The following is a 25,113-nucleotide window of genomic DNA, read 5'->3' as shown; positions in this document are numbered from 1 at the left end:
ACCTTGGAGAGCAGATGATTCTTCAGCTATCTAAGGCCCCAACCACTGAGTTCTTTAAAGGTGATAACCAGCACCTTGAATTGGATCTGGAAACAAGCTGGCAGCCAGTGCAGTCCTTCACTCCCAGGTACAAAACTGGCTACCTTATAGGACTTTTGTAAGGACTACTGAGATAATAAGGTCATTCACACAACTACAAGGGGGTGGATACCTGCCGTCCCCCAGATGACCATTTGCCCACTAGGGCTCCGCCACCTATGCACCCACATGCAGTGAGCCCAGGACAATCAGGGGTGGGGGAGCAAGCCAGGGCTGCCGGGGGACTCCTACAATACACTGCAGGGGCTTCTCTGGGGCTGCCAGGAGCACCACAGTGCACTGCACAAGAAGCACAGTGTGTTGGGGAAGTTCTGCACTGCCTGGCTGCTCCTTCTTCTGGCTCTGTTATAAAAACAGTTGCCGACAGCCTGGGAGCAGCTGTGGCAGTGCAGAGCCCCAGACAACCGGGGAGTGAGGTAGGGTAGCCAATCAGGGCTACCCAGGGGAGGAGAGGTGGGATCAGGAGTGATCTCAGGGCCCGAGATGACCAGCCCTACCTGGGCTAGCCCTGTGGTGAGAATGGGCACATTGTATGTGATGCATTTGGAACACTGGAAGTGCTTTATAAGGCATATTGCTGTGCTGATGTTTATAACTGGCACAGTCCTGCCCGGATGTGTTTCCAGGCAAAGTAAAAGCTGTTGGCTATAACCTATAAAGCCTTGAACAGCTTGGACCCTGGGTATTTAAGAGAATGTCTTCTTCATCATGAACCCCACCGCCCACTGAGATCATCAGGAGCGGTCCGTCTGCATTTGCCACCAGCTCGTCTGGTAGCTACTCAGGGACGGGCCTTCTCCGCTGCTGCCCTGAGGCTTTGGAATGTGCTCCCTAGTGAAATAAGAGCCTCCCCATCTCCGACAGCTTTTAAAAAGTCTCTAAAGATGTATCTGTTCACCCAGGCTTTTAATTAATATTGTTTTAATTGGTTTAATGTCCTTTTAAAATATTGTTTTAAAATTTTTAAATTGTTGTTTTTTTAATTTCTTGTTTTTGTTTTTAACTAATGTTTTACTTCCTGTTTTTATTTTGCTGTAAACCTCCCAGAGATGCAAGTTTTGGGTGGCACAAAAGTATGTTAAATAAGTAAATAAATAAATAAATTTTTTAAAATCCTGTACTAGAGTTCCAGAACATGCCTTAGCTTAATCCTATAAATTAGTTTATGCCTTATAATTGGAGGCACTGGTTGTTGAGCTTGCAATGGCAGGGATGCCTCCATGGCGCTAAACGCTTAATTGACTACAGGTGAACATGCTTCCTCTGCTTATTTAGACCACTACTTTCAAGGCCTGCATTATTTAAGACCAGGGTTCAATGAACCTCTCAGCTGGTTCTGGGCACTCATGGGTACTTTGGATTGATGTCTCTTGAACAACTGTTACCAGATTCTGCAAAGTAAACTGCCTTTGAAATTGAAGGGAATTTCCAAAGCAGGTTTTGCAGTGTTTTGTAGGTCTGCTGTATAGAGAAGAAGGAAATATCCCACAAGGCTAGCACAAGACATGGCTATGATAACTCTCTGGATTTCAAGGGAAATGTAATGCCATTTAACTTCACAACCCTAATTTGGAGGGAAGGCCATTCTGAACTAGGCTGAATGAAAAAGATACAACAAAGCCCCCAAATCTAGTGCTAAAACAATGGCATCTGTGCCTTGTGTTCTTCAAATATTGTTACTGTCATTATTTCCAGGATATGTTCTGGTACACTGAAAGTTCTAAAGGGACATTTCAGTAATAAGATAAGGCTGAAGAATCTGCAACAGTTTGTAGTTACTCTTTTGGTTTGAGTGACCTGGTTGTTCTTTAGGCTGAGTGAGGCAAGCACTTAGTTCCAGTACAGACTCAAATTGGGATATCAGATTTCTTTTCCCCTCATCAGGTAAACTGCTGAAAAAACTCCTCAGTTAATCTATCATGGGATCAGAAAAAGACACACACACCCATACACACACCTTATTCAGGTCCTAGCCTAAGGACTGCTCTCAACAGAGCTTTAAGACATACAGCACAATACTGTGTGTGTTTTACTCATGTGCATGTCTCACTGAGTTCCACGGAGCTTACTCCCAAATTCAAGGTGCATAGGATTTCAGCCTTAGCAGGAATTTGCTATCTGAACCAGAAAAGGAAAAGATGCCTTCTGAGAACAACCCTTTTCATTCATCTCTGTATGCAACCTGAAAGACTGGATCCCCATGCTGTGTATATGGGCAGACTCCACCACTGAAGGTTCAAAGTCCACTTACATTAGCTATGAATCTGCATCTGCACCTCCAATTGTTTTGATTTGGGAGCAGACTCCTAGTAGCCTAAGTACACAGCACTAACCTCCAGACACAATGCTTCATTCATAAGCTGAGCTACAGTTCTGTTGTATCACATATATCAAACTGAAACAGTTTAATTTCTAGTACAAATGAATGGTTTAACAAGTTATCTTAATTGGGCATGTCCCCATGTTATGTTATGTTATGTAGTCAGCATTCCCGTATATTCAGATTTGCAGTTATCTAAATATTCTCTCTGTCCCTAGACGATTTGTGTGTGGGGGGGGGTTCTTTTGTAGATTGTTTCTAAAATATATTTCTCATTAAAAAAAAAAAAAAGATTTGCAGTATAACAATCAGTAGAGGTGACTAAATAATAGCCACTATCTCTAGATACCAGTAATCCTTATAGATGGATAAAAATACAAATCAAAGAATCTGGCTAGACTAAAAAAACCCAAAAAACTTTTTAAAAACACAAACTAGTTTCCTTCCCAGACAATGTATAAGCGGTGGCAAATAGCTGGCAAAACTAGTGAATATGGTATGCAAGCGCCACCTACCCATCCTCACAGGACATTGCAAGACGATTTTGTGGCGGAGCGAATACACTCTCCCCCCTCCCCAATCTCGAAGTTGCACTAAAATCACGCCAAACGAACAGACGAGAAAGAGAGAGTCGGAGGGTAGGGGGGAGAGAGAGAGAGAGAGAGAGAGAGAGAGAGAGAGTGTATTATATCTAAGGAAGCAACAATGAAATGCAAGCGTGGAGAGGTGGTCTAAGACCGCTCGCCTTCGGATAACTCTGTCGCGTTCTTCCTATTCCCTTCGCACCTAACTTGAATCTATTGTTCTTCACTGCCAACAGGCAGGCGCCCATTGAATGAGTCTCGCTCACACTCCTGTCTCCTGTGGAGTGGAAGAGGAGAGATTGCAGCAGCTGCTCGCTCTCTCCTCCTAGAAGCCAATCGCCTTAGCAAGCCATCTTCCAGATGCAGAATAGTTCGCTCTGTCTGGGAAACGGAGGAGACCCATTCTGACCCACACAACCCAAACGCAGCGAGTCTCTTCCTCTTACCTAGGCTGCCGCCCTGCGCTGGAAGAAAGCAGCTGTAGATTCCAGCTGTGGGAGCTCACTGGACGCCTTCAGTTCTTCTGATCTCTTAGCTTAGCCAGATGCAGCTCTTTTCCCCCCTCTTAAAAAAAAAAAAAAGCTGGAAAGAGGGGGAGGGGAGACAGAGAAATATGCAAAGACAGGAAGTGGAGACGGCAAGGGCCAGTGCGGGAGACTAATGGGAATCAGTCACTCCGCGGCCAACAAAGAAACCTGCTCCCTGGTGGCTTCTGCGGCAGCCCGGCTGGCATTCTGACGGCAGCCACTGTTACCCAGTGCGGGCCGGGGCAGGCTATACCAAGGGGAAGCCATGGACATCGCCAGACCTCAACGCCCCCCGCCCTCTCCTCCCTCCCTCCCTCCCCTCCGCTCTCCCAATCTCTTGTCCCAAGGAAACGTGGGACGGACAGTTCACTCTGGTTCTCAGGAACACGACTGACTGCGCGAAAGGGGGGACCCGCATTCCAGCTTCTGTTTCAAGTGAATCTCTGGCGGAAGGTTCATGACCAAAGTCTAGAAACAGCACGGCGAGGGAAACTGCCTAGTTTTGCGGCGTTTGACAAAGATCAAGAGCAGCAATTGGCCATCCTCTTTCCTTCTCTCTCTCTCTCTCATAAAGGCTCTTCCTAGTGAGGAGGAGCATCTGGTTCTAATCACTAGAAAAGCGGATCTCTTCTTCTGCATGAAAATGGGGGCGATTGTGCGGGGGTCGGGAGGAAGCTCTGAGCATGCTTCTTCTCCCCCATCGCCTGCAAATTCTGGACGCATGATCCTCCATGTCAATCCATGCATTTTACTGACCAAGGTCTGGTTCCTACTAGCTGGGGTGCCTCATACACCAATATAGCAGACTGTGATTTATTTAACTGTCCTGAGTAAAAGCATCGCCTTGCTCATACTCCAGGCAGGATCAGCCCATACACCAGGTAAACTAGTTGGTCACCTAGGGCCCTAAGTGGGGAGGGGCACCAGTGCCTGGGTCAAAAGCCTCATGTGTGGGTTACTCCCACTCCCTCAGGTAGGTGTGTGTGTGCAAGTGAGGATTCCCCACCCCTGTGCCCGGCCAGCAGCAGCAGCCCACTTGCTCTCCTCGCCACCTCTGCCTGCAGCTTCTGGGCAACCAGCCTTCCATGGCACCATGTTGCCACAGCTCACAGTGATGTCATTATAACGCATCACAGCAAGCCACTTACCCAGAAGCAGCTAGCAGTGGTAGGAGAGGAGGGTGGATACAGCGAGGCAAGGAGTGGGGCTGGGGTGGGCAAGCAAGCAAGACAGCAAGGCTAGGCAGGCAGCAGGAGGCGCCTGCCCACATGGGTGAAGGGGGTGGGGTTGCCACAGCCAGGCTTTGCCTGGTGCACCATGAATCCTCTGGCCAGCAGGGGCTCCAGGGTAACTAAGAGATGGGACAGGGGCGTAGCTATAATTGAGCGAAAGGGTTCAAAGATCATGGGCCCCCAGCTCCCGAGGGCCCTCTAGCTCCACCCCTCCCTATTTTCTTCATTATCTTCCTCACTCTGGGGGGCCGCCAGAGAGAAGGATGCACACGGGCCCCCTCTCCCCTAGCTACGCCCCTGAGATGGGATCAGGCAATGCAATGTAGAAAGGGGGAGTAGGGCTCTTCCACATCTCCGTAGTCATCTTAGCAAAGCACTCGCTTTTTAAAAGTGAGAAGTGAGCGTCTTGGTATTTGTGCAAGCAGAGGTCCATACTGTTTCAGGAGTACACATTTGTTACATGGCCATTTGCCGTGAGATGAGACAGAAATCATTCAGGACTCCCTAGTTTTCCTCGGACTCTCCCTCCCTGCCACCGCCCCAGTTTTCATGTATGTAAGCCTTAAATAATTCTCTTGATAAGAGTTCTTAATCGTACCTTAATTCTTAAGGTATTACCTCAGGATAAAAGAGTCAAAAACACACCCACAATCTACTAAAATCACATAAGGCTGCCTGCACACGCCCCACCCCTTACAGACTGCTGAACGCTCCCGTACAGCTGCATTTGTTTACCCTGCAATAGTCTCTCCTGCTGCACTGACTTTGGAAGCAGGCATGTTAGTGAGCTCACCGTGGTCGAAGAGGTGACTGAAAATTAAACATGTTCAGTAGAATATCTAATCTCATAGTGGACCTGGCTGAAATTCTTATAGAATAGCTACAGTGTGAAAATATTTAACAAATTTGCTATTTGGATATGCAGTTACTGGGGTGGTGTGGTGATGGAAGATAAGCTAGTACATTCTTCTACATCAGTATGCACACAGACAATTTTAAAAAGAAAAGCTGAAACAGAGACAGAGATTCATCAGAAAGAGGTGTCACAAAATAGAGGCCATCCTGATAAACAGGGACAGATGAAGCATATGAACCAACTTCAAAAGGTACCATCACATTTATTGGGATGTACAGTTCTGGACTAAGATCGAGGAGACCCGCGTTCAAATCCCCATTCAGCCATGAAACTAGCTGGATGACTCTGGGCCAGTCACTTCTCTCTCAGCCTAACCTGCTTCACAGGGTTGTTGTGAAGAGAAACTTAAGTACGTAGTGCACCGCTCTGGGCTCCTTGGAGGGAGAGCGGGATATAAAATTATTTGCATCTGAGCAAATCCAGTGATATTTTAGTGGGGGAGAATATTTTAAAACACCCCTACTCACAATTTTAGGAAGACAAAACACATTTGAAAAACACAAAGAAATTAGTGCTGGGCATCATAGAGCCCAATTAGGCATTATAGGTAATACACAGTTGCCATCAGCCCATGTTGCCCCCATGTGTTCTGGCTGCCCACTTTATGTCAGATGCTAAATGCCCAATCTAAGTCATGCCTATTAAGATGGTGGCCACAGGTCTCTATATTTTGAGGACTGGATGTAGTCAGTACTATGACCTATTATGTTTAACTTCCCTACTGCAATGTAGCAGGTATGATGTTATGATATGGGGCTAAAGGAATATAGTTGAGCCCATAAGCACTTTTCTAAGTGGCGCAATGGGGAAATGCTTGACTAACAAGCAGAAGGTTGCCAGTTCGAATCCCCGCTGGTACAGCAGTGATATAGGAAGATGCTGAAAAGCATAATCTCATACTGCACAGGAGGAGGCAATGGTAAACCCCTCCTGTATTCTACCAAAGAAAACCACAGGGCTCTGTGGGCGCCAGGAGTCGAAATCAACTTGACGGCACACTTTACCTTACCAGACTTCAGTCTACAAGCCTTGTATGGGAAAGCATACAGAATGGGATGCAAGGATCTGCACTGAACTCTGCTGGTGTATTCACATCCTGTGCAATATTCAGTGTTCTATCAACTCTATTGGCACTGATTTGAGTGGGGGGGGGCAAAGGTAGCATGGGTGCAACCCCCACATCTGTTTCCCAAACACATGTCTCTTGTTGTTAGAACTAACTGCAGGAACAATAGAGAAGAAGTTACATATCATATATGACCTCTAAAGGATTTTTCTCAATGAAGGTTACTACAAGCACACAGTCCTAGGAGCTAGATGCAAGTTTTTTCAAGTCACCTCTTCATCTTTTTGTATAAGAAAATGCATCCAACCAGTGCTGGATGGGTCTCTGCAATGTGCATGCTGAGATCCATTTCATGTATTTTTGTTCTAGCTGCACCACATATCTATTATCTATTTTGAAGAGTTGGCTGATTGGTTGGTTTGTGCAACATGAAGTCATACTTCCTGATGAAATTTTGCATACACAATCCTGCCACTGAAATTAGCTGAATATGGTACTTTTTAAAACCAGAATATGCTCGGTGAAAATTTAAATATTTTTTGTATTTTTTAAATAAGAAATTATGACTATAATAATATTTTAACTACAACTGGTCTCAACAGCTATTTAAAACTCAATAATCAGATCAATAATTTCAAAATGACATCATGCCCAGGAGGAGGAGAATTTCCTAACTGTAAGAGCTATTTGATAGAGTAAGAGCAGTTTGATACTGGAATAGCCGGCCTCATAGAATGGTGAGCTCTCCTTCAACTGACGTTTTTAAACAGAGGCTAGATAGCCATGTTTTAGTAGCAGTTTCTTGCACTGAGCAGGGGACTGGATTAGAAGACGCCCCCCCCCCACCCCACAAGGTCCCTTCCAACTCTTGACTATTAAAAAAAGAAGTATTAATTAATATCAACACTTAGGGAAGGTTTATCACACATAGAAACAATATACATTAGGAGACATGAGGTATAGGAAAGATCTCTTGGTTGCAACTGAATTTTCTCAAATTGGGTGGCAAAATTCTTTCATGAACAGAGTTTCCATAGGGTGCCTTCCTTTCTTCAGGGGTTTGCATTATTACACAAAGTAAACAGGATCAAGTACAGTATGTACTCTTTAACTGGTCTTGTTTCTCACATCTACTTTTTCTTATTTGATTCCTGTTTCACCAACTACTTAGACACAATTGGAAGTGCTTTGCAGAATTAGGTTCTTGGTCTGTCGTATTCCCCCTCCTCCAAACAAGACAGGAAATGATTGTTTATTATAGAATAAGTCTCTTCCAAACAGCTGGCTGTTGCTCTAATGAGGGAACTGGGGTACATTGATAATAAAATATAAACAGAATGTGGGTCATATTCCATGCTTGCTAGAAAGATTACAAATTATACTGTCCAAATCCTTAGGCTGCCTGATCTGTCTGACACAGCTTCAATTTGCAGGGGGGCGGGGTGCGTAATTTAACATGTTAAGATCTTCCCCTATCTTCTCTTTTCTGGCAGTAAAAAGATAAAAGCATCTATCTAAATCACCTGCAATTGTCTTCTTCCAAGAGCTGAGAAAGATTGGAACAAAATAACTGCAGACTTGGTCTGCAGGGGTCAACACTTTAAAGAGGCATCAGCAGAGATCAAGATGGGGTAAATTATCCATCCAAGGGGATTAGAAAGCTGAGAATGTATGTATAGGAGGGCTGGGGAAGGCAAAGAGAGACAGCTACGAGACCATCCAAGGAGTAGGTATGATAGAAGGTTAGAAGGAGCAGCAAAGTTACCCATTGTTCAGGTAATCAATAATTCAGGGCTGTTCAAGAAACAATATTCAAGAGAGGAGCTAAATGGGAAACCTCACCAGAGGACACACTCTCCTGAAAACCATGCCTCTTGGGTACTTTTCATGCCTCCGCAGCTTTTCATTACAAAGCAGCTCTTCTCAGTACTGTGCATTACCAGTCATTTGCAAGCATCCTTGGCATGACTAACAATGGACAGGTATTAGGATTGTCAGGGGGAAATAGCATCATTACCAGGAGCAAAATTTGAACACAGCTACTGGCTTACAGAAACAAGAGAGGGAACAAGAGAGAGGAAACTTGTTATTTCCTATCTCTGTAATATTCACTGGCCATGGTCAGGGATACTCAGTCTTGGACCCCAGATGTTACTGGACTTCAGCTCTCATAATCCCCAGCCCCAATGGCCTTTGGTTGGGGATTATGGGAGTTGAAGTCCAACAACATCTGGAGACCCAAGGTTGAGAACCCATGGTATAGACCAGTGGTTCCCAACCAGGGTTCCTCCAGATGTTGCTGAACTACAACTCCCAACATCCCCAGCCACAATATATTGTAGCTGGGGATTATGGGAGTTGTAGTTCAGCAACATCTGTTGGAACCCTGGTTGAGAACCACTGGTCTAGAAGGAGAATGTTCTGGCTACAATACAATGCACATGTACTTCTGAGCAAGTCACATTAAACTTACTGGGGTGTACTTAAATATAAGCATAGATAGGATCAGTTTGCATATAGATCAAGTCATGGTGATTGGTGCTGTCCATGGGCAATTGTCTGAGGAGTTGCCTACAATTATGCTATGATTACTGGAGGACCTGTGCAACTACTCTGGAAGATAGGTTGTTGCATACTAGAAGATAAGTTGTTGCATTTCTTCTTCTTTTGAAGTAGGTAAAATGTTCTTGAGTCACTGCTGAACAGGCCACTGGGTGCAGAATCCAGCATACTGAAAGCCTTTTTAAAAATCTAAACAAATATATTTCTAACTGTTATGGCTGTTACAATAAGCTTGAAAATGTGTGGACAAAGTATAGAAGCTGGAGCAAGGGCGGGGCCAAGCAGGATTTCCAGTATGGGGGTTGGGTGGAGAATTTTGGTACAGAATGGTCAACTGTCCAGAAAAAAGTCCTGGTCTTCTCATGTCCTTTTAACAGAGGTTTGATATGCAGAAATCAGGAGGTGACACTTTAATTGAGCTAGACAGGATCACCTGCTAATTGCTGCACATAAAATCTGTTACAGCAGCCCTACACTGGAGCTATACAGAGCTTTTTGTCTAGACTATCAGAAACAGAGAAAGTCCTGCAAAATTAGTAGAACTATGCAAACATGTACAACTTATACAGGTTATGGATCTCAATTCCTCTTGTAGTGGAATTTAGGTTCTCTTTTCACAGAATCTTTATTTTAAAGTATGGATGGAGTTTTAAAAGCCCTGTTTATAAATCATGCAGGTTTATTATCTTTATCAAAACCCAGTACACAAAGATTAGCAGTCAACCTTCAGTTAGTTTCGCTTGGGTGAGGTGACATCGACTATGAGAATTGCTTAATATTTTTCTGGATAGTAATGACAATGCCTTGAAATCTCAGCAAGCAGCCTAGCATGTCACAGCCTTTTCCTGTGTGGAATCAGAGCTTGTCTACCTTCCACAAAAGGCAATGCCAGGCAAAGATGTTCCTCAGTGTGTTGTGTTAACACAGTCAGCAATTTCAATGACCCAACAACAGAACTGCTGATGTGTGGATTGTTGCGCTTGGATGCAAGTCTTTGCAAGATGGAGCAGAAAAATTTCTTATTACCCAAAATAGCCTTTTGTTTAGCTGAAGAAGATAGTATTTTCAGAAGCAACAGGTTTTTGGCTTTGCTTCGCTATCATGGGAAACCACGGGGATTGCACAGAGCCTGCTATGGCAAGAAAAGAAAAGAAAAGAAAAGAAAAGAAAAGAAAAGAAAAGAAAAGAAAAGAAAAGCCAAGCCTATTTAACTATTTCAGCAGAAATGAGACACCAATATGACAGTGGCCACATTCACACATAATGTGGAACTGTGATTCCACTCCCCTCCCCCGCCCCGTCCGCATTCACATGTAACTGACAGGAGGCTCTTTGCAGTCAGGGAGGCTGCAGAGAGGAGGGGGAACTGGCTGCATGGGCTTCCTTATTGTCTGAAGGACAGCTCTGACAACCAATTGCATCCAGAGTGAGGGAGGAGCTTCCTCCCTCAACTCCAGTTGCAGCAGAGTGGGACTGCAGTGCAGCATTCAGATGTAACATTGACACTGCCAAACTGCCGGCAGGGACAGCAAAACCCACCACAAACTGAAGGTTCAAATTGGAGTCTTAGAAGGAAAATCTCAGGTTGCTTTGGGGTCCGGACTGTGGTTGCATGCATTCGAACATATACAATTTTAAACCTGAGGCCCCTTCAATTCTGGTTTCAAGTTACACTCAAATGGACTCAGTACATCCATAAACAACACAGACTACCAAATTTGGGAATGTGACTCTGGGTGAGTCCATGCACAATTGCTGCAATGTCCAGTAAACAAGAACTGGAGATTTTGGTAAGATGTGCCCTCCCACGTTGTGTTGTGTGAACTCAGGATTTTTTGCTGACCTCCAGGTAGTGCCATAAACATTTAGCCAACATGGAAAACCTGAGTTCAAATCTTTCTCAGCTTAAATGTCAGGTTTTTGCAGCGCCTGCTCCATGTGCAGACAGCCAAGATCGCTAGTTTTTGTTTACTAGACATCACAGGGATTGTGAGAACCAGCCCTCTTGCTCTCTCTTAAAATTCCAACATTCCACTCTACCAGTGGTAGTTATGGATGGCATCCAACCTGTGAATGATGATCCTGGTTAAAAATGTTTATTTAATATTAATGTGATGTAGGGAGCTATGTGGAATATAGTTTCCATTAAGCACTGGGCACTCAATAAAACCAAAATAAAATATCATACAATATTTTTTTAAAAAAATGCAAAAGAGAAGCATAACAGAGAAAATCTTTAACAATACCTGGGGAGAATAAAAACAATCAGAAGCAGATCAGTGTCTGCCTAAGCAAACATGTCTTATCAGAGCCTTGCCTATAACATTTTTGTATCACTATAATGTATAAGCCATCGTTCTATTTCCATTGATCGTACCATACAATCCCACCCGATAACATAATTCCATGCATATACTTCTCCGTGTGCCACACACATATCCACTTATGAATGAAAGCCTGAACCCTGCTTACAGAGCTCCCCTGGTGCACTGGAGGCAGAGGACCTTAATGGCAAACATACCAACATATGTAGTGCCAGACACTCTCAAAATGTAGCTACTGACCATTTAGCATCAGAGGTGTAGCTATAATTGAACAAGAGGAGACAAACACCCCTGGGGGAGAGGCAGGTGCTTGCTCTTTGCTCTCCCCCTTCCACCTCTCCAAAGAAGGAGGGGAGGGGAGAGGCCATGGCCCACTGTCACTTTTTGTCCCAAGGTCGATTCCAACCTGGTTACACCCCTGTTTAGCATAGCCTACAGCAGACCCAGTCTTTCCTGGACTATACACCAAGATAGTTCACACAGCTGAAAACCCAGGTAGCTAGGGAGGGCTTGGGGAAGACAGGAATATACCTACCATCCTCCACATGACCAAGGTGTGCTGACGCTGCCCCACCTGGCCGCACACATGGTTACCACTGTGACAAACAGTACGGCATTCTGGAGGCTGGGGAAACACTGCCTGGCCTCCAGAAATCCCACAATGCAGTGCATGAGGAGTGTGGTGCATTGGAGGATTTCCCCTCAAGCTGGGCTCCCTAGGTGCCCAGCTCTGTGTCTGTTCAGGCTACAGGCAGCCCATGCAGACACATGAGAGAGATCCCCAGTAGAAGGGCACACTCTTACCCTTCTCTCTGGGTAATAGCCCAGAGAAATTGGCCTCAACCCTGGCATTTCACACAAGCAGCCCTACCCTGATAGGGCTGTGCAAGCCTGGGTAGGGATGCTCGTGTGAACAGCTTCAATAAATGGCTTTCAGTCTCATAGTATACCTGAACCTCTAAGAAAGGGACTTAGAATTTAGATTTGCCAGTTGCCTAGAGAAAAATACCCAGGCCTTCTTCTGTCCCTTAAGAGGTTTGTGTGTAAATCAGCAAGGAAAACATTTTACTGTAATAATTTAAACTTTACATTTAAACTTACAGTACACAATGATCTCCTGTCAATGGCTGTGGGTGAAATCAGTTTAAAATCCTGCTTCAAACGTTGGCAACCCTACCAGAAGCCCAACTGAAAGAATGTTGTCCTGTGCATTCAAGATTTCTCCTGAAGACATTTAGCTTGCTGTTGTACAGTCTTAATCACACATTTATTTACAAGTTTTAGTTCTACTGACCAAGGCTCTTCTTATGCTCTTATGCATGTTAGAGGGAGACTTTCTTCCTAGTAAGCACATTTAGAATGATTGATGCCTACACTTTATGTAAAATAAAGTGTCCACTGCTGCTGCTGCTACTACAACTACCACTACTTCTACTGAGAGATTAAATTATTTGTGGACTTCAGCTTTGAATTACTAGTTCATCTTTCCAGTTTGGTCCAATGAAACAATGTCTCTATTTGTTGCTGAGCTGTGTTGCTACATTCCCATTTTTCCTACATTCCTCTAAAGATTAAATATAGCTGTCATAGATATTGAGAGTTGGCACCACCAGTACAAACCCACAGATTAAAGTAGGGGAGCAAGCAGAAAACTGCGTGTACATCTCTTGCCTGTCTGTGCACATTCTTCTGGCAGTTGGTGAAACCGGCTTAAGGCTGCTGCAGTAACCACATTTGTAACAGAACCCGGATGCATGCTTTCTCAGAAGTAAATCTTGGAGTGTTCCCAGACAGTGGTTTTACTTTGAGTAACCATGGAAGGGCAAGTTTGCATTCACATATCATTTAGCTTTAAGTCAAAGTCCCTGTGAGCTATTGGAGAGCACTCCATACACGATTCAGGTTTTTATTGCTCATTGAAATGAAGCCTGATTTATGTCCAGGGTAAAAAAAATCCATTTTGTGTCAGTTATTTAGGCATTAAAAATATCCATAATTCTCAGTACTTCATCCCCCCTTAGTCCCGTGGTAAAGCCTGCTGTCTGGGAACACTCCTGAGCTTTTCCACATCTGGCTTTTAGTTCACATCTCCTCTGGAATGGAGAGTATGTGTTCAGGTATCGGCCAGATTTACCCCAAAGTCCCTGCAGGCTATTGGGGATCACTTCACACATGATTCGGGTTTTTCATTGCATACTAAGAGTGTAGCCCGATTTATATCTGGGGTAAAAATATCCACTTTTTGTGTTGGGGCTTGGGGGGCAACTCCGAACTCACAGTAAAGCCTTGCAGTAAACTGGTGGTAAAGCCCTGTTGTCTGACAATGCTCTTGCTGATATAATGGGACTCATTCCTAAGTGAAGGCGAAGAGATGGCAGCTTTTCCGTGCGAACCTGTGCATATTTACCCAGAAGTCAGTTAAATTGCATTTACTTCCTATTGAGTATATTTAGGATTTCAGCATTAGAGCACGGTCCTATTAATGTTTATTCGGATGTAGCGCTGCATTTAGGAAGACATACTTCGTTCCGTTCCAAGTAGGTATATATGTGAATACAGCTTTACAATGCAAACCTATGCACGTGGACCCACAGGTAAGTCCAGTTGATTTGCTTCTTACTCCCAAGTAAGCATGCACAGGATTGAACCCGTGCAGACTCTTCTACTTATGTTTACTCAGAAGGTTCTATGTTCCCAATCGGAATTGCTCCCGAGTAAGCGTGCCCATAGAATTATTGCCTTAGTTAGGTCGGAGATCAGCTTCCCAGAGTCAGAGAGAGAAAACGGCTCATCACGCATGCCCAGTTTGCCCACTGTGACGCAGCGACTCGCAGTTACGCAAAGAGGCCCCGCCCACCAAAAGAGGCTTTTGCTCGAGTCGTTAGAAGTTCTGAGAAAATTCGCGGCAACTGCAGCTGGCCGGATGACGTCATCGGCTTTGCCGTCGGCAATTGGCGCTTTCAGAGAAGCGGGTACTTTCCGTGAAAACGCTGATTTGAGCCTTCCTAATGGAGAGCTGCCGCAGTGGTCATGAAAGGCGCGAGGCTCTTGCTTGTTTCTTTCCAGCTCTTGCCTGCCTGTCCCTGCACTTCTGTTATTTATTCTCCTGACTTCTTTGGCAGCTGTATCTGCGGTGAGTTCCTTGGGCTGCCAATAGGGGGAGAGTGTGCACCTTTTAAAGTTGGGCTAGACAGGGTGGCTAAACTCAAGCTCGCCAGCTGTTTTTGGACTACACCTCCCATCATCCCCAGCTATAATAGGTGTGGCTGGGAATGATGGAAGTTGTAGTCCAGCTGAAAAGCCTGGAGGTTGACCAGCCCTGCTCTGATCGTTGGAGACGATGTTGCCCATCAATTCTCCACGTTATTTTGTTGCCTTTAATGTGCATCGGCAAAGAGACTCTTCTAAGTTGGCCCTGTAGGATCTGTTTGTTGTCTGACTGCTGCATTATTGTGTGCCTGTGCTAAAGGGGCTTGATCACGTTGCTTCAAATTACCTGTTTCTTGGGAATGGGACCCCGACTTCTACTTGGCTCTGGGAGTAATAGGCAAGGAAGCAAGTCATAGCTGCTCCTACTCTCCATCTTTAAGATAGGCCAGCATTTCTCATCTGACTGAAACCGTTCGGCATCCTGGTCTTCTAAATACCTTCTGAAAAAGATGGGATGATAATGAGTGTATCAGGGTGGTACAATGACAGATCTTAGTGCAAATCCAGATAGCTGGTCTCTGCTGAGAGCCTGTCATTGTAAGGACTGAGGGAGATAGGGAAGAGAGCTGGTCTTGTGGTAGCAAGCATGACTTGTCCCCTTAAGCTAAGCAGGATCTGCCCTGGTTGCATACGAAAGGGAGACTAGAAGTGTGAATGCTGTAAGATATTCCCCTTAGGGGATGGAGTCGCTCTGGGAAGAGCATCTAGGCTCCAAGTTCCTTCCCTGGCATCTCCAAGATAAGGCTGAGAGAGATTTCTGCCTGTAACCTTGGAGAAGCTGCTGCCAGCCTGTGTAGACAATACTGAGCGAGATGGACCTATGGTCTGACTTTAACCCAGGTCTTGGTGGTCTGTGCTCAACTTCTGCCCAGTATACCACTCAAGCCAAACATGTAAAATGCAGTGGATTTTTTCATGTTTACAGATGGGCAGCTGCCATGAGTTTCATGAGAACTTGCAGGGCTCAGTCCTGGAAGCTATTTTCAGTGCCAACCATAGCCTGCAATGTATAGAAATGTAATGTGTTTGGGTGTGTAATATGTGACATTTCCTTGACCTCTGAGTAAACCCCCAGTATATCTGTGATTAAAGGGGACTCCTTTCAGGGCTTTACTGATGGTGTCGCCTTGAAAACTAAGAGCTTGGAAACTGCCCATATGCATTTGTATGAGCAGAATTGTTCAAATAGGACAGCTTCTGGGAAACTACAAACTGTGATTTGGTAGAGAAATGGATAGGCAATATATCTTATCTATCTCCTCTTTCTGCTTATCATCTTGTCTCATGACCTGACATATTGATTTGGAGTTTTGAAACCTATTTTTGGTATGTCAGGACACAAGGAATGGAGTCCCGTACAATAAGTGTGAACCATAGCCTCATGCTGCGCACAGCAACTCTGGCCCAGGAGGTTCTAGAACGGGCAAAAACCCGGAAACTGAACTGGCCTGCTGGATTCCAAAGCAAGACCTTTCGGGTAAGAGATTAAAAAAGAACACAAAACATTCTAGCTTTTCTTATTGGTGTCTAGGTCTTCACATTGCGTAAGGTGAGATTCTCCATAGGAAAGAATTTCACACCTCATACCTCACAGCAAGATATGAGGACTTAAAACATATTGATATGTGACCTATTATCTTAAATATGACTTATGCACTGACAACTTAAAAGGGCTTCACAAAGAGTTATGAGGGCTTTTCTATGGGTGGAAATAAATTGTCACTTAATATACAGCTGTTGCTTAAAAACAGCCAGTGTGGTGATTGCACCCAGGTAGAGCCAGGGGCTATAGACTCTAGTCACACAGTAAACCAAACATTACCTAAAATGCCCCTTATTTTCTGGATTTCTGTGTGGTTGCAGGAGAAGGGTAACAATTGGCTTACTTTATGGCTGAAGTCTACAGATGCTGCACTCTTTGTATGGTTACAGCCACCATAAACACTATTTTAAAGCTGGTAAGGCATTGTCTGTTTCTATCCTATATTTTGCAAGATTGTCTGTATAACTGAGCTGAGGTACTATTTGTCTCATTACAAAGATCTCTAAAATATCACTGTAGATATTTTCATTTTTCGAAAGGTCCATCCCACATGTTGGTATCCATGAGACTCTCATGAACCATCTGTCTTTCTCTTCCTGCTACCTTTCTACCCACACTTTCTTTCCTAAATAAAGTTATTTGCTAGCCTCCAACCCCAAACAGTGCTGTAAATATGATATACCAAGTAAAACAACATGGTAGACAAAAAAAAATTTTTTTAAGGCATATAGTCAGTCCTTAAAGCACATAAAACAGATTTTCTCTGCTGCTGCTGCAGTCCATAAAAATGTTCAGGAATGTTCTCTTTTTCTTTTTTAATAGCTTGCCAAGTAGTATTTAGATGACAGAAACTAAATTGGAGAATACATAAAATTGCCAGGTGGAACCTGATAAAGACACAGGACCCATTGCTGAGCTGCCAGGATGGAAGAGGGAAGGAGTTGTATCTTAATGCAGGGTGTAATTTCCCACACCCATCCCAAAGTCTCAGTTCCTCTCTTAAGCCACAATCCTATGCCTGCCTGCCCGGGAATAAACCGCACTAACACAACTGGACTCTGCATAAACATGTCTAGGACTGGACTGTAAATGATGGAGCTTGTGATGTCAGTAGCTGATTTCCTCCATTGCAGATTGAAATAATATCACCTTATCCTTTGCTTTTGAACAAATGGGCCTTAATTATCATGCACAAATCGGCCAAGTTGCCCAAGGAAGAGCTGATCATTGCCAGCTTCTGTGCTAAGTTGGGAAAGGGATACGATTTACCAGTGGTCTTCAAAGGCCACTGGGTTTGTTGAGGTATAAGGTTTTGTTGGCCATAGTCTTTCTTCAGGTGCATGAAGTGGTCTGATATCACGTTTTTGCAATTCATTATAAAAAGTTTGAGTTCAGCAAGAGTGAACTCTTGCTAAAGATCCTGTGTTGAGGGCGGGAGGCGGGGGGGGGGGCAGAATTAGCAAATACTGTACACTGCTAACGATTATGCTGTATGGAACAGCTTCTCCACAACTCCCAGTACTCCATTTTCTGGATTAGCTAGCAGCTGGTGGTAATGTAAGAAGCTTCACTGCTTTTAGATAATCTCCTTGGTTTGTACATTGCCTGTATTTTTCATAGTGACTTAGAGCATTTTGTTTCTTGGAAACAGAAAAGTGATGGTGAAGATGCAGATTTAAATGCTGCTTTTGCCTCAGTTGCTGAACACATGGGCCATATCTCAGAAGAATGTGAGGTAAGCTGTTTTAACAAAGAGCACTCTCTTGTTGGCTAAAATCAAGTTGCAATAGATAGTCAGTGTTAAAATTGAATGAATTCTTGTTACAGTCATAGCTTTCACATAAAAACATTTGTGCACCAATGTAACCCCAGATCTTCGTTAAGTAAAGCTGGATCATGTGGTGTGTATGTGAGTAGTAATGTAATTCATTCCCTTTTTTGTTAGACATGGGGAGCAAGGGGTAAGAAATCCTGCTGTCTTCTCCCTTGGTCTATGGAAATCTCTCCAGGCATTACTCATACGCTCTCAAAGCTATATTCAGACACAATGAGCTTGCTCCCAACTAGTATTTCCATGAATAGAAGAAGTTTTCTTCATGCAGTTGTCCCCTTTGCTAAGCAGGGTTCCCCTTGGTTTGCATTTAGATGAGTGACTACATGTGAGCACTGTCTTCTGTAAGATACTCACCTTAGGGGATAGGGCTGTTGCTCAATGGTAGGGCATCAGCTTGCATGCAGAAGGTCCCAGATTCAATCCCTGGCATCTCCAGGTAAGGCTGGGAAAGACACTTGCCTGAAACCTTGGAGAAGCCACTGCCAGTTGGTGCAGACAAGACTGAACAGGACGGATCAATGGTCTGACTTGGTATAAGGCAGCTTCTCTTATGTTCCTATGAAAGATTACTTTTGCCCGTTTCCCCCTTTTTCTCCGCAGTCCCCTGTGCTCACCATCCCCAACCTGCTCCAGAAGGTCTCCCAACCCTCAAGGATATATTTTCAAGGGTCTGTGGAGAAAAGAGAGAATTGGCAAAAACTGCCCCTCCCCTTTGCACAAATGGAACTTTTGTTTGCAGAAGTATCAGTTGGAATATAACCCAATATTATAGTATTTTAATTAATCTTTGAAAGACTTGGGATGGCAATTTCTGTGCTCAGTACATTCCTGGCCCCTCAGACATGTACCACCACCATAATGGAGTAGAATGCAAGAGAAGAGCAGCTAATGAGCATGTTGAGAGAGCTGTTTTTGAATAAGAGCTTTTGTTAGCTAAGCAGGTCTTTCTCATTTGCTTCCCTGGAGGCAGCAGGTGGCAGCAGAGACTCTTCTAGGGTTGTGTGTGTGTTTTGTTTGGGTTTAGTGAGGAGGGCATGGAAAGTTTCGTTTCCCTTGTGGGATAGGCACCGCTTCTTGCACAAGAACACCCATAGATTAAACTGAAGAGAGGATTGTCTGTTTGCACTCCTACATCATATGAAGAAGACATTTTCTCTTTAGGCCTGCTTGCAGTATTTGGCTTAGAAATCTTCTTCTCTTTAACTCTCACCCAGAAATATTATTGCTGTGTGCCGCCATTTCAGTTCAAAGAGTATGAAGTTGCACACATCTTCAGATACCACAGCAGACAAGCATCTGAAAACCTGCTAAAAGCATTTGAAGATGAGGTAAGCATATTGGGCATTGTTTTCCTTTTGAAACCAAGGTGACTTACCTTTTCAAAAGTGTATCTTCTGGTGCCATTTTAAGTTGTCTTCCTTTTTGCCAATCTCAACACACCAGTTGATAAAAGGCTTTCCTGAGCGAACACTGTTGGAAAATTTGACATTTTTGTATTCCGTATGGAGAGCATCCTACTGTATTTCTCTTTAAAAATATAGGCTTTAGGAACCTAATCCAGTGTTAGAAAGCAGAAACATCTTTTGCAGAGCACCTTTTTGGTGTTGTATTTGATGCCTGTGGTACATTGGCTTGGATTAGACTAAGATTCCAAAATCCTGTCCATTTCTCCAGGAAAGAGAAAACGGTCCAATTGTGGAAGAGCCTGGATGTACTGATGCAGAATCATCTGCGTTAATTTCAGCTCAGAAAACAGTTAACAAATTTCAGTTAACACCCGAACAAAAGGCAAGTATAAGGAGTATACCTGACACCTGAAGGATTCTGTATCTTCTAGAGTTTTTCTATATGTAATAAAGGTCATAGGCTTAATGAAGCACACACCTTTTAACAGGTGTCAGGGGCATAACTATAATTAGGCAGGGGGAGGCCGTTCTCGGGGCCCTCTGCCTTGGGGGGGCCCTCAGAGGCTCTCCCCCACCCAGCGCCTACCCGAGCTTCCTTGTGTCACTTCTTTTATTTTTATTTTTTCTCCTTGTTCCGGTGCCGGTATTTCCTTGTTGTCTCTGTCTCCACTCTCCACCCTCGTGGGGCTGGGGGCTCCTCTTCCTTCCTCATCCATTGGCTGGCTGGCAGGCACCTGACCTGGTGGTTCCTCATGTGATCCAGAGAGCCACATGATCAGCTCAGCTCAGCTACTGCCTGGAGAACTCACCGGCTGAGCAAGCAGGAGATCACCACCCCATTGCAGCCTGCCTGTGCCTGCCCTGACCAGACACAAACAATTAATCAATCTAGTTAAGGGAGCTCGGAGGAGGACTCTTGGAGTCAGAGACTGTGAAAGACAACAACAACAACTGTCTTAAGACATGGAGGAGGAGCGGTGGCAGAAGCAGGAGGAGTCCTCGGGTTAGTTAGGACACAATGACGAGGGGGAAAGGCGTGTGTTGGGGCTAATGTGCGGTTGGTTTTTACTAAGAGAGGAGGTTGAGTTCGTCTCCCTGACCCTGATGACCAATGGCCCCGCTAATGGGACTGGCAGCATCTTCTCCAAGGTTGCAGGCAGGAGTCTCTCTCAGCCCTAACCTTGCAACTAGCTGGGATAGTTAGTAGAGACATCGGGCCAGGGGAAGGAAAGGTAGGCGGTGACGGCAGGCAGTGGGGCGCATTTAAAAATCTTGTCTCTGGGCCCACTCCAACCTTGTTACGCCCCTGCCAGGTATCTAAACTTATCTGTAATTGAACACATGTATTATAATGTGTAGTGAAGTTCAAATCAAAAGTGCCTTAAGTGTTGTGACTAAAGTGATCAGGAACCAGTTTAAAGTTGTCTGTACTTACCTCTGTGCATGATGGTGAAATGAAGAGTCACTGTAGGCGTGACACAGATTCCTGTGCAAATCTGTTAAATACTAGAAAGCAATAGCTTAAGGCTATTCACATGAGCAGCCCTACCCAGGCTTGCACAGTCCTACCAGGTAGGGCTGCTGGTGCTGCAGGCAGCCTGTGCATACACAGATCTGGGCGGCAAGAGTGCCCGGCTGAGAGAGAATCCCTCAATGCATCGTGCTCCTGGTGCAGTGCATTGAGGGATGCTGGAGGACTTCCTCCTCCAGCTCCCTACTCTGATTCACTGCGGTGCAGCTCATGTGCTGCATGAACAGCAGAGCCTTGGAAATGTATTTAATTGTGTGCAAGGAGGCAGGTAGGAACCTGCTCTCTCCCCATGCCCGTGTCACGGGTCGTGTGACTTTCTCAGTCTAACTTCCAGTGAGACAGCAACTCACTGGAAGGAAGAATAGTTGACACTTGATCCATCGAAGTATTTATGCAAATTAAGCTGCTATATTCCATAAGTTGAAAGACACTTAAACAACTCTTTCTGCTGCTTATAAAAATGCTGATAACTGATGTTTTGAATGCCTGCTGGTCTAGGGCATCCTGAGGAAATGCAGAATACTTTCTGTAAAACACATCCATCAAGCCTGGCAAGTTATTGGAATTGGAATTAGCAGGCTCTGTGGATGAAAAGCCTACCAAAAATTAGAGGTTATGATTAGACAGGCTTGGAAAGGGGAATCTATTGTATTCATAATCAAAAGGTGAAAGTGAATTTTCTTACTTAGCTCAAATTCTTATATGCCATCCCAAAATTTAAGCTGTGTAACTGCTTGGCCCTAAAATTTGAAGCATGCTTTCCTTGAAGCAAGTCCAACCAAATTCTGGGTACACAAGGTTAGTAACTGGGGTCCCAATTACCAAGAAATAAGGAATGGTGGTAGGGTTTTTTAATTGAACTTATTTTTCGCATGTGTTGGCAAGCACACTTTTGCACATGATGGTGCTTTGTTTGCAGTAATTTATTTTCAATATTTATATCTTACCCCTTTAGTATGATATTGTCTTTAGGAGCTGCCCTGAGCAATAACACAGATAAAAACAATATAAAATGAATAAAATTCAGTTTAAACTGGGTCCAGTTAAAATCATATTTACAGATTAGAAACTTACTGGAACAAAGAATAAAAAACTAAAAAGCTTCTCTAAAAAGATGGGTTTTCAATGGTATCTTTAATATCCAGAGAGAAAGTAGTAAAGCTTGTCTGTGAGGGCATTCCAAAGCTGAGGGGGCACAACTGAAAAGGCCCTGCCTCTAGTCTCCTCTGACCAGCTCTTAGTCAGTGGCGGGGCCATGAACAGGGCTTGCATTATAGAACGGAAGATGCTGGCAGATTCATATGATGGTCCAACATATTCAGGCCCAAAAACCATGTAGGGCTTTAAAGGCCAAGACCAGAGCTTTGAATCTGGCCCAGAAACGAATTGGTAGCCCGTGAAGTTGACACAGGATGGATATAATACTTGTGAAGTGACCAGCACCCACAAATATCCTTGCATCAGCATTCTGGACCAGCTGAAGCTTCTAAACACTCTTCAAGGGCAGCCCCACATAGAGCGCATTGCAGGAATCAGATTTGAACTTTCCAAGTGGGGTTTCAGTTGGTTTGACAGCCATAGCTGGTAGAAGGCCCTCCTGAATATTACTACTAACAAAAGCATCATAATTTTTTGCCTCCTGTTTGTTTTATTTTATTTAACACATTTCTATACTGCCCAAAATTTGCATCTGTCAATGTGTGTTCATGGGTTTGAGTCCATTTGTATTCATACAAATTTACACAATAGTTTTTAAAAGTAGTTAAAGGTACCAAATGTAATGCATAGACCTCTCAGCTGGAAAATCTTGACATGCATGTTTTTTGTATGCAGGATATCTACATTGAAGTTAACCCTGGAACCTATACTGTCTCGGCATTTTCACATGAAGATAAAATCAAACAAACACATCTGGTAAACATTCAGCCAGGACAAAGTATAAATTTGACCTTTGATTTATGAGGAGTCCCTATTTTTAAAATATTAAGGTAACTAATGAAATGTTAATGTTTTAATTTATAAACTGGAGAAAATGAGTGTCATGTGGCTTGAGCACTTTATTGTCTAAGTTTCTTTACCTTTTTTATGCTAGACTGTTTATAGTCTGACCTCTGTTCAAATTTGCCTTAATTAAAATCATGTGATGCATTTTTGCTTCTATAAACAATAAAACTTACATTTTTAAAAATAAATTGTCCTTGTAATTTGCCTTAGCAAGCAATCTGCTAATATCCATTCAGTAGAGACTGAATTGATCAGAAAAGGGGTTTCTTATACCTTTACAACAGTGTGGTTGATAGAGTAGAATGGTTACTTCAGTTTGTGCCAGAATGCACCAAAGCCAATAGGTAGGTTGCAATCCTATACCTGGTTGCCCCAGAAATGGAGCAGAAGACTTGGCACTACAGGAACACTGCAAGCCCTCTGCTCTGACTCTGAGCTATTAAGAAACTGTTCCTTAAAAATAGACATTTTGCACTTCAAGAGACAGGATGTCTTAAACTTTCTGTGGCCTGTAGCTTCAAATACTGATCTCCTTCAGGGCATGCGGAGTTGCAACAAGAGAAGCACTTACCAGTTTGCTAAAAACAGTTTTCAAACAATTCAGTCTCTGAATTTATTCAGTATACATTTGAAGAACTGTTAATCTGATTTACTGTGTTCACTACCCTCCCCATGAAGATGGCTTACTATCTTCATGGATCAAGACTTCTTTCACAGTAGGTTGCTGTCAAGGAGACTCTTCTATGATGTTGAACATAGCACTCTGGTTGATGAGTGCAGAGGGAGACATGTCCTCAAGGGAAACTACTTTGGTTTTATGCCTTTCCATTTTGCAGCTGCTGGCCAAAACATTGGCTCCTGTAGATAGTATAATTCTATTTAAGTTGTAGGTCATGTGGCAAAGTATAAAATAGCAAAATTCCATATACGTATTATTCTGTTGCTATGCTTTCTGTTGAAGTTCACACCCACATAATTGTCCTTCTGGGCCTATCATGAGACTCTGTGTATATTTCTACTTCCTGTAATGCCAGAATGTAAGTAATGTAATACTCGAACATCAGAAAATAAGGATGCTATGCTCTTCAGCTTGGGCAGACTGAGTAATGTATTTGATTGGCTGGCTGCTGTTATGACATCAGCTTATGGCAACAGTAGTAAAATTGCTTTGACTGAATGCTACCATAGGTAGTGGAGTAGTTGTGAATATAATTTTGACAGCCATTACTTTTGGGGTAGCTAGGATCCTGGAAAATCAAGAGACTTATTAAGTAGTAACTTATGTAATTTTGGCAGGGGGGTGGGAAGGATATCTTCTTAATATATAGTTCTCTTAAACGTACCCATCACTAATCCCATGCGTGGCAGCTCTTGCAAGAGTTCACGAGCATCTGCTGGATAGGATAGCGACAGAGATGGGGGAGAAAATAGTGATGCCGGCTGCGGGAAGAGGCAGCAGCAGCAGGACAGGGAGTGGGTGGGAGGAGGTGGCAGGCTGGCTTTCTGGCTGGCCCACCAGCCAGAAAGTGCTGGGGGGGGGGAGAAGTGGGTCAGCCGGCAAGCAGAAAGTCCATTTGGCCGGGGGGGGGGGAGAGAAGGGCTGGCAAGGGGGAGAAAAAGGCAGCGGTGGGTGGGCCCAGTCCAGCTAATATTAAATAATCCTTCAATTGTATAAACCCATTAGAACAATAAATACCTTGTTCCTAGCACCCATAGCAGCTGAACTTCAAGTTCACTGACTTATGACTGTGTGGCATCTAAATTAATGTCAGACTGCTTCAGCATGTCTGTGGATTCAACTGGGAATACCCCTTCCAATTGCTGTTCCCAGAATGTCTGCATATCCACAGCCAGGATGGAATACCCAAACCTCTCCCTCTTCACTTTGCAGGGGCTTGTTTTAGGCTTGTGGCATCCCAACTGTTCAGCCTGAAGCTCTTTCTGCTGCTAGAGTT

General features: G+C 44.0%; 2 protein-coding genes across 9 annotated transcripts in view; one reads left to right on the top strand and one right to left on the bottom strand.

Annotated features, from left to right (window-relative positions):
• Positions 1–20,334, bottom strand: part of DENND2B (DENN domain containing 2B) — a 300,704-nt gene extending 280,370 nt beyond the window's left edge. For 4 of the 7 annotated variants that reach the window (XM_053271128.1, XM_053271104.1, XM_053271189.1 and 1 more), the window contains exon 1: positions 3,450–3,769. The gene's annotated coding sequence lies outside the window, so the exon portion shown is untranslated. Of the gene's footprint in view, positions 1–3,449; positions 3,770–15,126; positions 15,281–19,592; positions 19,688–20,209 lie in introns of those variants that run through there. The other 3 variants (XM_053271120.1, XM_053271139.1, XM_053271199.1) reach the window with 3 other exon arrangements.
• Positions 14,480–23,346, top strand: AKIP1 (A-kinase interacting protein 1). Of its 2 annotated transcripts, none has more exons than XM_053271220.1 (6): positions 14,480–14,763; positions 16,176–16,317; positions 18,035–18,118; positions 19,432–19,545; positions 19,892–20,005; positions 22,988–23,346. In XM_053271220.1, exons 2-6 carry the CDS (start codon positions 16,186–16,188, stop codon positions 23,114–23,116), a joined length of 573 nt encoding a protein of 190 aa, XP_053127195.1. In that variant the 5' UTR covers positions 14,480–14,763; positions 16,176–16,185; the 3' UTR covers positions 23,117–23,346. The 2 variants fall into 2 exon arrangements, with proteins under 2 accessions (XP_053127195.1, XP_053127204.1); XM_053271229.1 differs by lacking the exon at positions 14,480–14,763 and adding an exon at positions 16,704–16,798 and having other exon boundaries at positions 16,183–16,317.
• Positions 23,347–25,113: the final 1,767 nt, after the last annotated feature.

This window comes from Hemicordylus capensis, chromosome 1 (assembly GCF_027244095.1).
Source record: "Hemicordylus capensis ecotype Gifberg chromosome 1, rHemCap1.1.pri, whole genome shotgun sequence".
Taxonomy (NCBI): domain Eukaryota; kingdom Metazoa; phylum Chordata; class Lepidosauria; order Squamata; family Cordylidae; genus Hemicordylus; species Hemicordylus capensis.
The sequence above is the reverse complement of the archived record's forward strand: the minus strand, read 5'-3'. Positions and strand labels throughout refer to the sequence as shown.